Raw genomic sequence first — 14,000 nt, forward strand, 5'->3', positions numbered from 1 at the left:
AATAAATGTCTAGTGTACTAAGAATTACCTGTAGTTCTCTGTCAGCACTATTAGAGAGCTGTTAAGCACTGTTTCCTTTTCTTTTATTTGCAGATGATGACATGTTTTCCAGTGCATTTTGTGAAAACTCTGAGAAGCTTATTGATGTACATTTGTTTGCCCTGGCTGCTAAGTATTATTCTTTGTCCAACCTCGGAGTGTGTACCCCATTAGAAGATGTACTTGAAGCACTGAAAGGAAACAGCCAGGGAGCAACAGGTATGTTTACATTTGTATTTTAATGAGCAGCTGGTATATTTACATTTGTATTTTAATGTTTAATTATTCTCTCTAGTCCTGTGAGTTATGTTTTTTAAAGGTGGTTTCTTGTCTGTATTTTTCTCCCTACATGCTTCTCACTTCCATTTTCATTTGTTCCTAGATAGTTTCTTCACTACCTTTATTGAGAAAATGGATTCTCTTGCTAAAATTTGAGCATTCAATATCTATAGACCCATCCTGAGATTCAGTTTTAAAGGGGATGGGACAGAGAAGTGGGCACATCACTATTTGAGATACCTTGTTAATTCCCTTTTTTTGTCTTCTCCCTGAGTAGCAAGAATCAGAGTTGCTACTCTCACATTTTTTATAAGTATCACCCTAAAATATGAAAAATGTGTGATGTTTTAAAAGAAAAAAGATTTTCTTAATTGTTTATGTTTTGGACTAATACTGATTATATGTGATAAAACTAGATTAATTTAATTTTCTGTAGTTAAAAAAATTGAATTAAAACACTCCCAAGTTGGCATCAAGTTGGACACCAGGAGTCTTATCCCTGATTATTTTTATTGAATCAGATGATAAACTGTCATTTATCCTTACTTGGACTACTGTAATTTTTATGCAAATGTGCTATGCATGGAGTCCTCAGTCTCTCTAGACTTGTCACTGTCTTTGAGATTTCTCATTAGTTTTTAAGAGGCAGGCTGAGCAGCTCTCTGCCTTTGCCTTCTAGTGTGTTTTATCTCTATAATATGTTAAAACTCTTGACATTTCTTATCCTAAGTGATAGCACCATTATATAAATGTTGTGCATCTCTCCCATTTTCTACAGTGATCTCTTTCCAATTTTGTCATTTTCCATGATTAGCTCCATGGTTTTTCTAGAAGTACTAGAATGCCAGGGCTAAGATAGTCTTAATGATTTGTTGTGCATTCATCTTACTTTGTGGCTTCTTTCCTTGTGCTCTCAGTTCATCTGAAGCCCGTTTTTCTTATTTGACAACTGTATGCTGCTTTTTTTTTCTCAATTGCTTTTTAGTTGTTTTCATTTTTATTATGATCTCATTCACCATGTTCCTCTGAATTTTTTGTAACTCTGTAGTTCTACTTTGTTCTCATACTTAAGTTCATAACTGGATTAACTTTCTTGGACAAAACTTCAAGGATTCTTTCATCTTCTTGGCATGCAAAATGGAGCATCAGGAATAAGACAACTGCTGAATATTTTGTTCTCCGTTGCAGGAGTGGTGCTTGGTTGCATAACTGGGACTGGGGCTTGTGCTTTTGCAGTACTTCTAAGTTGTAATTCATAGGAAAAATAAAGCGTGTTCCAAATGTATACAATAGGATTATAATTCAAAACCTTTGCGCTGAATTGGCAGTAAGTATCAGTTAAGTTAACTTAATTGAAGTTCTTGGTACTCATTTGACCGAAGCAAAAGACCAAGTTATGGATTCATAACATGCAAATTGCCAAATGGAAGCTGTGATCTTTAAGCTATTTTAGGTATTTTGGACTTAATTCTGCATTTTAGAAGATATGATTTTTTCCTGACACACTAACACTTGCAAGTCAAGAGAAATGTAAGTTTCAGAAAATTGGCAACTTTATGATAGCCTTGCTTATATTAAGGATAATTCCATTTATGTTTCAGATGTTTTTAATATGTTTTCTTGTTCTAAGACAAACAGGCTTTTGAACCTATTCCCACAGTTTCATACTTACATAGTTCTCTAACTTCTTAACAACCTTAATATAGATATGTTGCTGTTCTTCCTTGGAATAATTGGTAAGCATGAACATTTTCAGCATGTTGTGGACACAACTACTCAGAATGGAGTTCTGAGTCTAAAGGGTGTTCTCTGTTGCTTCCTAATGGGAATTGTTGTAGTCCTGACTGCACGATCAGTTTGCTCACACTGAGCACACGGGGTCCAGGAGAGCCCAGCCCAAGGGGAGGAAGCCAGCAGAGAAAACTTGGTTTGTTACAGGGTTTGTATCTGATATAAGAAGTGAGGGTTGGATTAAGAGTACTCTCTCTACAGGTACCTGTGCTAGGGGTTAACAGTGGAAATGAGCAACATTTCAATACCAACTAAAACTACTAACATTAAGCTTTCTGTCATTTTATCATATCCAAGGTACTTCTGTAAAATATTTGAACCCCACTTTATTTTTTTCATCACAAAAGGAGATGGTTCTCTAAATTTTTAATTTTTTTGAAATTAGTATTTGTTCTGCCTACATCAGTTGTGCGCATAATAAGGAAATCTATGTGTATAGTGTTTTTTTTCAATAAAGTAATTTCATGATAGTAGAAGGAATTTACCCAGTGTGTGTAAAACTAGTATACTTCTATTTAATTCAAATTTTCAGTTGTCTGGGCAATATAAAACAGTCCTCAGATATATTTTTTGTATTAGTTTGTAATATGTCTGCTTGATTTTCAAAATAGTGTAGAAATCTATCCAAATTTTAACAGAAAATGCAACAACAATAAAATTTATTTTAAAATCCACAGTTTTCTGCAAACAGTATCATTTTCCGTGAGCTGATAGTAGTGTGTTCATCCTGCAGAAAGCAGGAAAAGAAGTCGAACAGTGTTTAAGAAACTTTAGTAACTAAGGTGATAAATAATCTATATATGTAGATATCAACAAATTATGCTTTTTCCATCTGGAACCTCAGCTTATATAAGCTGGGTCATGTTTCCAGGTTTCTATCATTACTGAAATACTTAATTTGGATTAAGTACTCTCTGAAATAATACTTCACCTAGCATTACCCCATTCAGTCATTTGAGTTCATAATATAGAAAAGAGTAAAGGTGCAATATGTGGTCATCATTCAAAGTGACAGTGCTGCTTTGGAAACCAGTCAAACAACTTTTATTTCTGTCAAGAAGTTAAATGTCTGTTTCTTCCTGTTCTGATTCTGCTACTTCTCCTGATGAGCCTATCCAGACACAAAAATCTTCAAATATAAACAGAGAGACCTTTTTTCTTTTTAATTTTTTTCCTATCTGTTTTTATTTAATTTGATATGCTTACAAATTAAAAGCTTTTTAGGATGCTATGTAGATCTTCACAATTTCAAAGTTCGGGAGAATCTTCAGTGAAATGACAAACACTTGTTTCTGCTCTTTGTTGCATTTAAGTCTATTTTTTCTTTTGTCAGTTCATAGAGTCTATATTAGATTTTAAGTACTGTCATAACAGTTTATTATAAAAACCCCAGATGTTTAAGAAATAGAGAGATCCTGTGGGGTTTGGGAGAAATGGAGAAAACACTGGACTTCTTATGAGCTCAGTTCAATTCCCTGCTCTCTTCTAAAGAAGTAACACACTTGGCTGTATTCCCAGCATGATCTGATCAAGGAATGAATATAGTTTTTGCCTAATGATCAGTTTCTGGACAGATGAACACATACTGCGCAAAAAGCAGCAAATGGGAAAGTATATTAATTCACCTAGTCGTGTAGAAAAGTCCTGTTTTCTATGAGCATGTCCATCAGTAATGATCCCATTTCTTCTACCATCACTCAGAAAAATTTCCATCAATTTAACTATATCCAAGTATACTGTAGCATTAGTCCCCTAAGAGAAATGTGTGGGTTTCTTCCAATGGAGTGACTTCTGAGCTCCTGCTTTAGCTGGATGGCGTAGAGATTAGCAAGTGGGTACTTGGTGTTGTCCACAAGAAACAAACCCTGATAAATATTGACTCCATCTCATTAACACATTCTCCAGCAACACTGAAATGAGTGATTTTCTACCATAAAGGCATAACAGTTCTATAACCCATCCATAGGGTAAATAAAGTAAAGGAAAGTTCGCCTTCCTTTGACTTTTCCCAGTATCACTCATAACTTTTATTAGTAATATCTCCTACTTGGTAGTGTGAGCAAATCCGCAGTATTAACAAGCTGTGATTATTAATTGTACCTGCCCTTATATTTCATTTATGTCAAGGTAAATGTGATAAATGAGACAAAAATAAATATTTTATAATGATCAGGGAGAAATAGCACAATTTTATAGTAGGAGCTATTGTCTAATATCTGGTCAGATATTGTCTAATATCTGGTAGATATGCTACATCTTAAAAAACCCTGAGTTTTACAGTGTGTAGCATTTTACTAATTCATCCATAATTTAGAAGTTTAATCTTGTAATAATTTAGTGAATTTTTAATTAAAAATTACTATCCTGAAAATAGAAACACTGTAGCATATGTTAGGTGGGATTTTCTTCCTGGTTGGTCACAAGTCTTTGTTATTATGAGTTGTGTTAATGTGTATTTATTTTTTTAATCTGGTACAGGTATCAAACTGGATGAGTTTATGAACAATAAGAAGTCACATGAAGTGCAGGTGATGTCAGAGCTGGTAGACAGCATAGCAAATTATTGTGGAATAAAGCAGGTATGAAAACATTTCTTACTGTTTCCAGGTACCTTCCAAATTATTCTCTTTGTTGTATGCAAATGCATCATTTTGATATTCTGTCACCGCTGATTTGATTTTTTCTGTACATCATTGTAGCTAAAGAAGAGCAATTAGGGCCAAGATGAGAGACAATTTTGTTCATGTGTGATTCCGAAGGAGCTGCCTTTCAAGTGGCTCATAATCACTCATGAGTAATTTTAAGAAATTATGTTGAACAGCTAAAAACTGTACTGCTTTTTGCTATGGACAAGTACTGCCTTGTTTATCACTATGATATTGCTGGCAATTTTCCATAAACGTCAGTAGGAGAGCTGCCTTATGTCAGGCACACAGCAGTGCCACATAGAGACCAAAGCAGAGTTTCTTGAGAAATTTGGAAAGCTTATCTTATTCTGGCACAAGATTTAAATTATTTCCCATTGCTTAATACTGTTCACCTTTATTTAACATGGATTCAGATCTATTAATTTGGAATTTAGTTATGACCCTTTTAGTTGGAAGATAGATGAAGTTAAGCAGAGATTTATGTAGCAGAGTATATATGAAATACGTTTGGTAAAAGATCAGTGACAACTGGACACCCAACACCGTTATCACCCAGCAATTAGTGTATGAGCTGGCCATTTCATACATCAGATGGCAAACTCTTCCGTCAATGGTAAAGAATTGCAGGATTCCTTTCTCAAATATCGATTGTAACTTAACCTTTTATTTTTTTAACATGTAATTATGATTGCACAGTGCACTACATTGCTGTTTCATTAAAACTGTGTAGAGTTTTGCTTGTGGATCTGTTGACAAAACACAAATACCCCAACAATGACTTTTTTGAGTAGTGTATTTCACATTCTATTAGACAAAGGTACACCAATACCATTTCCTCAGTTTACATGCGTATAGGTTTTTTATAAGTTTTTACCATGTTAAACTTTCTGTTAGATTCCATGCCTTAGACTTATGTTGTGGTAAGGCTACATTTTTCACTATCTGGGTGAGCTGAGTTCATTTATTCATTTAATCTCTATAATGCTAGTAACTGGACGATGTATCTTCATCCTTGCTTTCAAGTAGAGACAACTAATGGCTCTGGACTTGCATTTGATTCCTTTCTACATCTGAGCTGCAATTCCTTTCTGTGCAAGGAGCCGTTAAGTGTAAATGGAGACTAATTTCCTTCAGGCTAATATTCATTTCCACAAAGATTTGTGGAGAACAAACTATATTTGTTTAAAACCAAAGATTAATCAGGTATCTGCCTGGATTTTATGCTGAGCATATTTTCTCTTAACACTTTTTCCTAAGTAAATACGTCTAAGTTTAAAATTAATGTACCTGTAGCATCCTGAGTTGCTGTAGGTACCACCGTAGGGAAGGCCCCGAAACTTGGATTAAGCTCTGAATTGCTAAAGCTGAACTTTGGTTAGGACGTTATTTGGCTCAAACTGAGTTTAATTTAAATAAGCAAATGATGCAGTACTCTTGATAGGTTTGGGTCAGGCCTGTGGCATCCTTGGATACAGAGATCAGAATTCTCAGTCCTGGCCATTTGTTTTGTGAGGTACGACTGACGAAGGCAAAGTTTTAGGTGGTCTTCTTGTAACTGGGATTACCAAGTAAATAGAGAGCTTAAAAATTAAAAACCTTAAAATTAGGGCCAAATATTACTGGTTGAGACACAATCAATGTGTGAGCATCTGTGATTGCTTACAGTGATAGAAGGCAGTCTCTCCAGCAGCTCTTTAAGGACTAGCCGCAGTGACAGGTGTGGGTGCCCTCCTAAAGTGGATGTGCTCTGTAAAGAACAGAAACAGAGTAGCAGCAGATTTGTGAAAGTCTTTTATTCTATCATAAGCATGTTTTTTGACTTGCCAACCTTTTGTTTCGGGCAAGTATTAGTTGTTCAAGAATTGAAGACTTTCACATGCTGAAAAAGCTGTAGGAGAGTATACTTTGCTTATAATGCAATATTAAATGTTCTCTGCATTTGCTGTAAGGTGGTGTTTCATATAGCATTTTCATTTAGATTTAAATAGTTCCTATGAGATTCAGGAGGAAAGGAAAGAAAAACCCATGTTCAGAAAGCAAAAAAGTAAAGCCATCTTAATAACTTAACTGGAGTTTCGATGTAGCTGGTTACTAATAAAATCTCAAACCAATCGTTATTAAGTATAATTTCAGTATGTCAATATGCTGCAATTTTTTACAGGCATTATGCACTTTTATCAGATGGCTTGGAGTATCTTTTTACATAGGATTATTTTTTGAAAAAATTGTAACATTTAATAAAAAATATTATTTCAGTATATCACTGAATATGAAATGCCTACTGCTCTATATTAACTTTTTTCCATTTTAGTCATACCCTGTAACAACATTTATTTGCTCAAAGTTACAAATCCCTAATATATGAAAAGAACTTTCCTATTACTATGAGGAAAAAAAAGAAAAGCCTCCTTCTCGGTCTTTGAAAAAGCAACTCCTTTTGTTTTGGTTTCCTTTCAACTTAAAACGAATATAGCAATTATAAAGTTTTTGGAGAGTTTTTCCTTACTGACTTTTTTCTATCCTTCTCACAAAACAAAATATATGCGGCATTTAATTAAAAAATCTAGAGCCATGAAAACACATTTTACAACAGCCCGTGTCCTCAGGGTCTTTCTTTCTGATATTACAGATCACTGACAGCTTGAAAAATGCCCTCCATTTCACCTCCATAGCCGTGATGTATCACGGGTGGTAAAGGATATTGCTCTCTGTTGGTATTTTATAATGTAGTATAATAAATAGTAAAATAAGAATAAAAGCAAAAATTTTAATACCACTGTAATCACTTCTAGCTTAATGATTTGAATGAAAACAAAATAACTAAAGGGGTTTTTTTCAGTTGTTTACTGCCCCTTTTAAGCATTGTTCCTCTCATACACGTGGAACTTTATTTTTTAAAGAAGTACTTGATTAAACTCTGAAAAGAAGCCAATGTTGATTCCTCTTTGCTTAAGTGCATTTCATTTCTTTAATGTATTTGTCAAAGTTTTCCTTGGAAATTGCAACATGTGCAGCAAGACTTGCTATGTGTAATGTAAGGATGATGTAGTTCTACATTCAGCATCCATTACATTTGTGATTTCATGCTGGGAAACGTTGGAATGCTTCTGGAGACAAAGTTCTTGATTGCACTATGCCAAAAGCTGTGTTTAAACATAGTACCCAACTCACTGTGGACGAGAGCTTTGGAGTTTATTATATCATGGAAATTTCATTTTAAAAGTTCATGCTTGACAGATATGCTACAGATCGCTGATTACCTTTCCCTATGTAATCAAGGGAAGATAGAACAGGGAATAATGTAATGCAGTCTATTTGTTTAGTACAAGATCATTGTCTGCTTATTATTAGTCCATTTTTTCTTTCGTTTAAAAACTGTTCTCCCAGTACTAATTTAACAATGTAATAGTGTTTTGGTTTTGCCTGGAAACAACTAAACAAACTTTCCCCAAACTGCAGTTTGTATCTACAGCCACTAGAGGTCACACTTAGGAGTTAGGAATAATTCACTAGCTGTCTCTTGTGTCTAATGCTGCTTTTCACAGAAATAATTAAAAACTTCGAGAAGTGGAGGTGTACATGTTCTGCATAATTAGATATTATATATTTTACATAAAAGAGTAGGTAAAATCATTTCCTTGAACAATTTTCTTTCCTTTTTAAATGACAGAATCACAGAATGAGTAAGGTTGGAAAGGGATCGTCTGATCCGACCACTGTTCAGGCAGGGTCATCCTAGAGTACGTTGCACAGGAATGCATCCAGACGGCTCTTGAATATCTCCAGTGAGAGATACTGCAAAACCTCTCTGGGCAATCTGTTCTGTGTGTGGTCACCTGCACAGTAAAGTTCTTCCTCGAATTCATGTGGAACTTCCTCTACATCAGTATCTGCCTGTTGCCTCATGTCCTATTGCTTGGCATCACGAGCAGAGCCTGGATCCTCTTGGCACCCTCCCTTGAGATACTTATAGACATTGATGAGGTCCCCTCTCAGATGTCTCTTTCTGAGGTTGAACAGGGCCAGCTCCCTCAGCCCTTCCTCGTAAGAGAGATGCTCCAGTACCTTAGTCATCTTTGTAGCCCTTCACTGGACCTGCTTCAGGGGCTCCATGTCTCTCTTGTACTGAGGAGCCCAGAACTGGACAGAGCACTCCAGATGCAGTCTCACCAGCTTTGAGCAGAGGAGAGTATTGGTGATAGATGTGACAAATAAATGTAATTTTCAGCAGTATGCTTAGATTATGTAAATTCTCTTTCACTAAATCCACTCCTGTACAGATTTATTTCAAGAAATTTGATGGATGTAGCATACCTATATTACAAATACACAGCAATGTCACATGATAACTGCAGATGAGAAAGCCATGGGCAGCCTGGGTAAACAATTTTACCAAATAGCATGTATTCACCACTATTCTATGTAGTTGCTGGTGACACTGGTTCAAATTTTTCTTTTTAATTCCATGACTGGCCAAATCTTTTTTATTAGAGTAATAACTAGAGTAATAAGAATATTATTAGAGTAATAAGAATAAATCTTACTTTCTCATTCCGTGACACTATTGCTGTATTGAGTATTCTTGCCTGGCAAAAACCTACACAGTTGACTTTAAGATCATCGAATCATATAATCAGGTGGGTTGGAAAAGGCCCAACCCTTGATCCAACACCACCATGGTTACTAGACCATGGCACCAACTGCCACGTCCACTCTGATCTTAAAGATCTCCAGGGTCGGTGAATCCACCACCTCCCTGGGCAGCCCATTCCAATGTCTGATTACTCTCTCTAAAAAATTTCTTCCTAATAACGAACCTAAACCTCCCCTGGCACAGCTTAAGACCATGCCCTATTGTTGATTGCCTGGGAGAAGAGACCGACGCCCACCTGGCTACAATCTCCTTTCAGGTAGTTGTAGAGTGTGATGAGGTCTCCCACTGAGCCTCCTCTTCTCCAGACTAAACAACCCCAACCCCCTCAGTTGCTCCTCAGAGGACTTGTGCTCAAGTTCCTTCACCAGCCTGCTTGCTCTTCTCTGGACCTGCTCCAGCACCTCAATGTCCTTCCTGTAGTGATAGGGCCCAGAACTGAACATGGTACTCGAGGTGTGACCTCACCAGTGCTGGGTGCAGAGGGACAACCACTTCCCTTGCTGGGCACACTGTTCCTGATCCAGGCCAGGATGCCATTGGCCTTCTTGGCCACCTGGGCACACTGCTGGCTCATGTTCAGCTTCCTGTCGATCAGCACCCCAAATCCCTTTCTGCCTGGCTGCTCTCCAGCCACTCTGTCCCCAGCCTTTAGCGCTGCTGGGGGTTGTTGTGGCCAAAGTGCAGGACCTGACCTTGTTGAACTTCATCCCATTGGAATCAGCCCAACTCTCCAGTCTGTCCAGGTCCCTCTGCAGAGCCCTCCTGCCTTCGAGCTGATAAACACTCCCCCCCAACTTACTGTCATCTGAAAATTTGCTAATCAGTTAAGACTTAATTCTGTGTTTTAAAGTCAGGAGGTGGACCAACAAAGCAAAAGAGCTAAGTGAGTTGGGAAGGATGGTACTGATAATGTAGCTGTTCAATCCATGCTTAATTTTTTAGGAAATTATTTTGCATATGAAGTGTACCTTGTTGCTCATAATTATAGCAAATTTTATCTTCTTTTTTTTCCACCCCTCTGTTATTTAGGTGATTGATATAGGTTCTGGAAAAGGCTACCTGAGTTCATTTTTGTCCATGCAATACAACTTAAAAGTTTATGGAATTGACTCCTCCAACTCCAACACAAATGGTGCTCATGAAAGGAACAGAAAATTGAAGAAACACTGGAGAGCATATCAGAGTCGAGGAAGAGCAAACCTCAAAACCCAGAGTTTGGAAAAGACAAATGACAGACCAGTGGAAAGTGAAATGAAATATAAAACAATCAATGAAGAGTTCTTAAATAACACCAAAAGTCTTCAAAGTCGGGACCATGAGATTATGCAAGATTTAGTTCCTTCTCGTGGTTTCACAGAAATAGGTATATTTGAAACCAGGACAGAAACTGAAGCTGATTTGGTGGCTCAGACAAAATCTCATGAGGGCAAACTTTCTGAAGAGGTTCTTGCTATTCTAAATGTTCTGCCTGCTGATGCTGTAGAAGTTTTTTCTTCATCTCATTGTAACTGGGGGGAACTCTCTGAAGAAGAAAAAGTGCAAAGAAAAATGACATCTCTCAAGACTAAAGCAACAAAGTCGAGTGAATCGAACCTCTATTTACCCTTAACGTCTTGCATCACTGCAGAAACAGAACTCAGTGATATCATAACAGATCTGGAGGTTATTTTACTATAAATATTTACCATATTTAGATTGTACATTGTCTATATTGCCATTTCCATATTTACGTAATGTTTGTTGGGTGTACATGGAGTGCTGTCTGTGGTGTAAATGAATATTCTGGCACAATAGTGGTTTTCAACCAGGTAGCAGAAGTATGTCTAGGAGATACAGATTGTTTTTCTATTTTAATATATGTGATGGGACTATTTTGAAACAGCTTCTAGAATTTATGAGGTAGATAATAATCAGCAGTCAGAATTAACAGCATACATATTAGCACATTTAATTATTTTACAACTGTCATTATAGATAAAGTCTAATTATTATGGAAGGGGGTATATTTATCAAGTAGATGAATATATTAAGTACCAGAGTTCAATTTTCCTGAATTTTCAAATTTTTTAAGTTACAGATTTTTGTAATTTCAATCAAACTGGGAAGGCATAGGAGAATTTATTGTTTATAGCACTCAAGATGAAGAGTTTGTAAACAGTGTTATTATTTTGACTTTCCAGAGTAATTTAATTTAGTAATTTACTGGCTGGCAGGGTTTGTGTCTACACAAACAAGCCCAAATTCACCTGCCCAAAGACAGTGACACAAGCCTAAAAGCTCTGTGGTTGTATGTTTAGCTCCTATGCCTGAACTAATGTACATTGATTGAGTTAGGTGCATTCTGTCTTTTATGGAATGATTAAAAAATGCCTATGTGCAGTAGTAACCAAACTATTGTATTCCAGGGTGTAATTCATCTCTCATTCAAAACCATAGGTTTGTGCTGATGGTCCTGTAACTTGAGGAAATAAATGCTACGGAGTATCTGAGAATGTGTGGAGCAAACTCATGTCTGTATGCAAAAGATACCCTGAGCAGCAGGGTTTGTTGATGAAGCACACGCCTTTACATTTGTATCCACTCAGCATGTAATATGTGTGATGTAAAAGGTAGAAAAAAATCCTATAACACTGCCTTTCTTTATGGTGAAAGAGTAAAGGGGAGATTTTACTGTTTTACACATGCATGTACTATGTAATACAGATGGGTGAGAAAATCAGATAAAATTAGAATGATTATAGACAGGTATCCCAAGTGAGTGACCCTGGGCTAATTTCATGTTGATAACCTGGAGAAGAGAAGGCTCTGGGGAGACCTTATAGCACCTTCCTATACATGAAGGGGCCTGCAAGAAGACTGGAGATGGAATTTTTACAAGGCATGGAGTGATAGGACAAGGGGCAATGAGGGAGGGTAGGTTTAGATTCGGTATTAGGAAGAAATTCTTTACTGTAGGGTGGCGAGACACTGCAGTGGGTTACTTAGAGAAGCTGTGGATGCCCCATCCTTGGAAATGGCTAAGGCCAGGTTAGATGAGGCTTTGAGCAACCTGGTCCACTGGAAGGTGTCCCTCCCCATGACAGGGGGGTTGAAAGTACATGATCTTTTAAGGTCCCTTCCAACCCAAACTGTTCCATGATTCTGTCATTCTGTGATTAATAAATATGGCTGAAATTCAAAGCAGCACCATGTTTACCATGCAGATTCCAACCAATAATGCCAGAAGGGAAATACCTTGTTATGAATGGTGAGAAGAGGGAAAATTTTGATGGAGAAATGGAGGGAAAAGGGAAATTGCAGAAAAAAGAAAGTAGGAAATAGAATGGCCAGAAGAACAGAGCATCTGAAACTGAAGTTCTTCCTTTGTGCCTTGGAACAGAATGGCCATTTTTTGTTGAATAGGAGCAGGCATACTGAGAAACTGTGCCAGTACTACAGTTTTGGAAATAACAAAGCCTACTCTTCAGCTTCCATCTTTATTTAGCAAGTGGTTTTATTTTCAGCAATATAAAGGTGCAGAAATTCCATAGATATGTTCATCCAGATTTACAGCAGTAAATCTTAAGTAAGAAAAGGAACTAGCAGTGATACTAATAACAAGAACAGCAAAGCTAGGAAAGACAAGAGAAAATGGTCTGTGTCCAGTCAACATGTAGATGTTCCCTTCCATGCAGCTGTTATTCATAGTCTTGAACCTCTTGTGCCTCAGGGCTGGTTTTCACTGTGTTTTTCTAACACTGAAAACCTTTTACAAATATTGAAAAATTCTAGGGCAGAACAGCAGGAGTCTTCATGGAGTTGTGTACTTCTGCCCTACAGCTCACTCATTTGCAGCATATTTGGGTTTTGGAGTTTGTTGTTAGTCATGCTCTTTCAGTTGATGAGGGAGATGCTTTATTATTGCCTTTTTTTTTAATTTTTCTTTCTAGGACTGTGTGATGGTGGGTCTACATACATGTGGAGATCTGGCTGCAAATACACTACGAATTTTTGCTGCCAAGCCTGAAATCAAAGCAGTTTGCAGTGTGGGCTGCTGCTACCATCTGTTATCAGAACAGTTTGAAAACCAAGAAGGTAATTCTTCAGAGCTTAACTTGTGGCTGCAAGTTTGCATGTTGAGAGTATTATACCTTTTAATTAATAACCTCCTTGTGTTTCTTTCCTTTCCAATGGCTTATTTAGAACTGGTTTTAATAACATTATGTGGGTCATTCACTCCCGGATGCCCTGGAGCTTTTCTGTTATGCCAGTATTCTTAATATTCTTACTGAGATTAGGGACATTAATGCATAATGTTTTTATGTGGTTATGCATACATCTGGTTTTATTCCATTGCTTCACTTATAAATGTGGAGTCTTTTTTAGTCCAGTATGTTTCCATCCTTTCAAAATATTTTTTACCAGACTTTGTCCATGGCTGCTTACATGCAACATCCTATTATATTGAGCTGAACATATACAACTATGAGCAGAACTAAGTTCTTGTAATGTAAGGTAATACTCAAAAAACCATTCATTTTGGTGCTGTGATCTGGGTCATTGCCAGTTTAGACCATCATGGAACAGTACATACGTAACAGTTCTTGGGG

General features: G+C 36.9%; 1 protein-coding gene across 5 annotated transcripts in view; it reads left to right on the forward strand.

Annotated features, from left to right (window-relative positions):
• METTL25 (methyltransferase like 25) overlaps window positions 1–14,000 on the forward strand; it is an 80,578-nt gene that overhangs the window by 37,931 nt on the left and 28,647 nt on the right. For all 5 annotated transcript variants that reach the window (XM_050324743.1, XM_050324739.1, XM_050324742.1 and 2 more), the window contains exons 2-5: window positions 94–258; window positions 4,588–4,688; window positions 10,441–11,073; window positions 13,341–13,485. In XM_050324743.1, the coding sequence (XP_050180700.1) occupies window positions 102–258; window positions 4,588–4,688; window positions 10,441–11,073; window positions 13,341–13,485 (1,036 nt within the window). In that variant the 5' untranslated portion in view covers window positions 94–101. The remainder of the gene's footprint in view (window positions 1–93; window positions 259–4,587; window positions 4,689–10,440; window positions 11,074–13,340; window positions 13,486–14,000) is intronic.

This window comes from Myiozetetes cayanensis, unplaced genomic scaffold, assembly GCF_022539395.1.
Source record: "Myiozetetes cayanensis isolate MyiCay16 unplaced genomic scaffold, myiCay2020 scf3, whole genome shotgun sequence".
In the NCBI taxonomy this organism is placed as follows: Eukaryota; Metazoa; Chordata; class Aves; order Passeriformes; family Tyrannidae; genus Myiozetetes; species Myiozetetes cayanensis.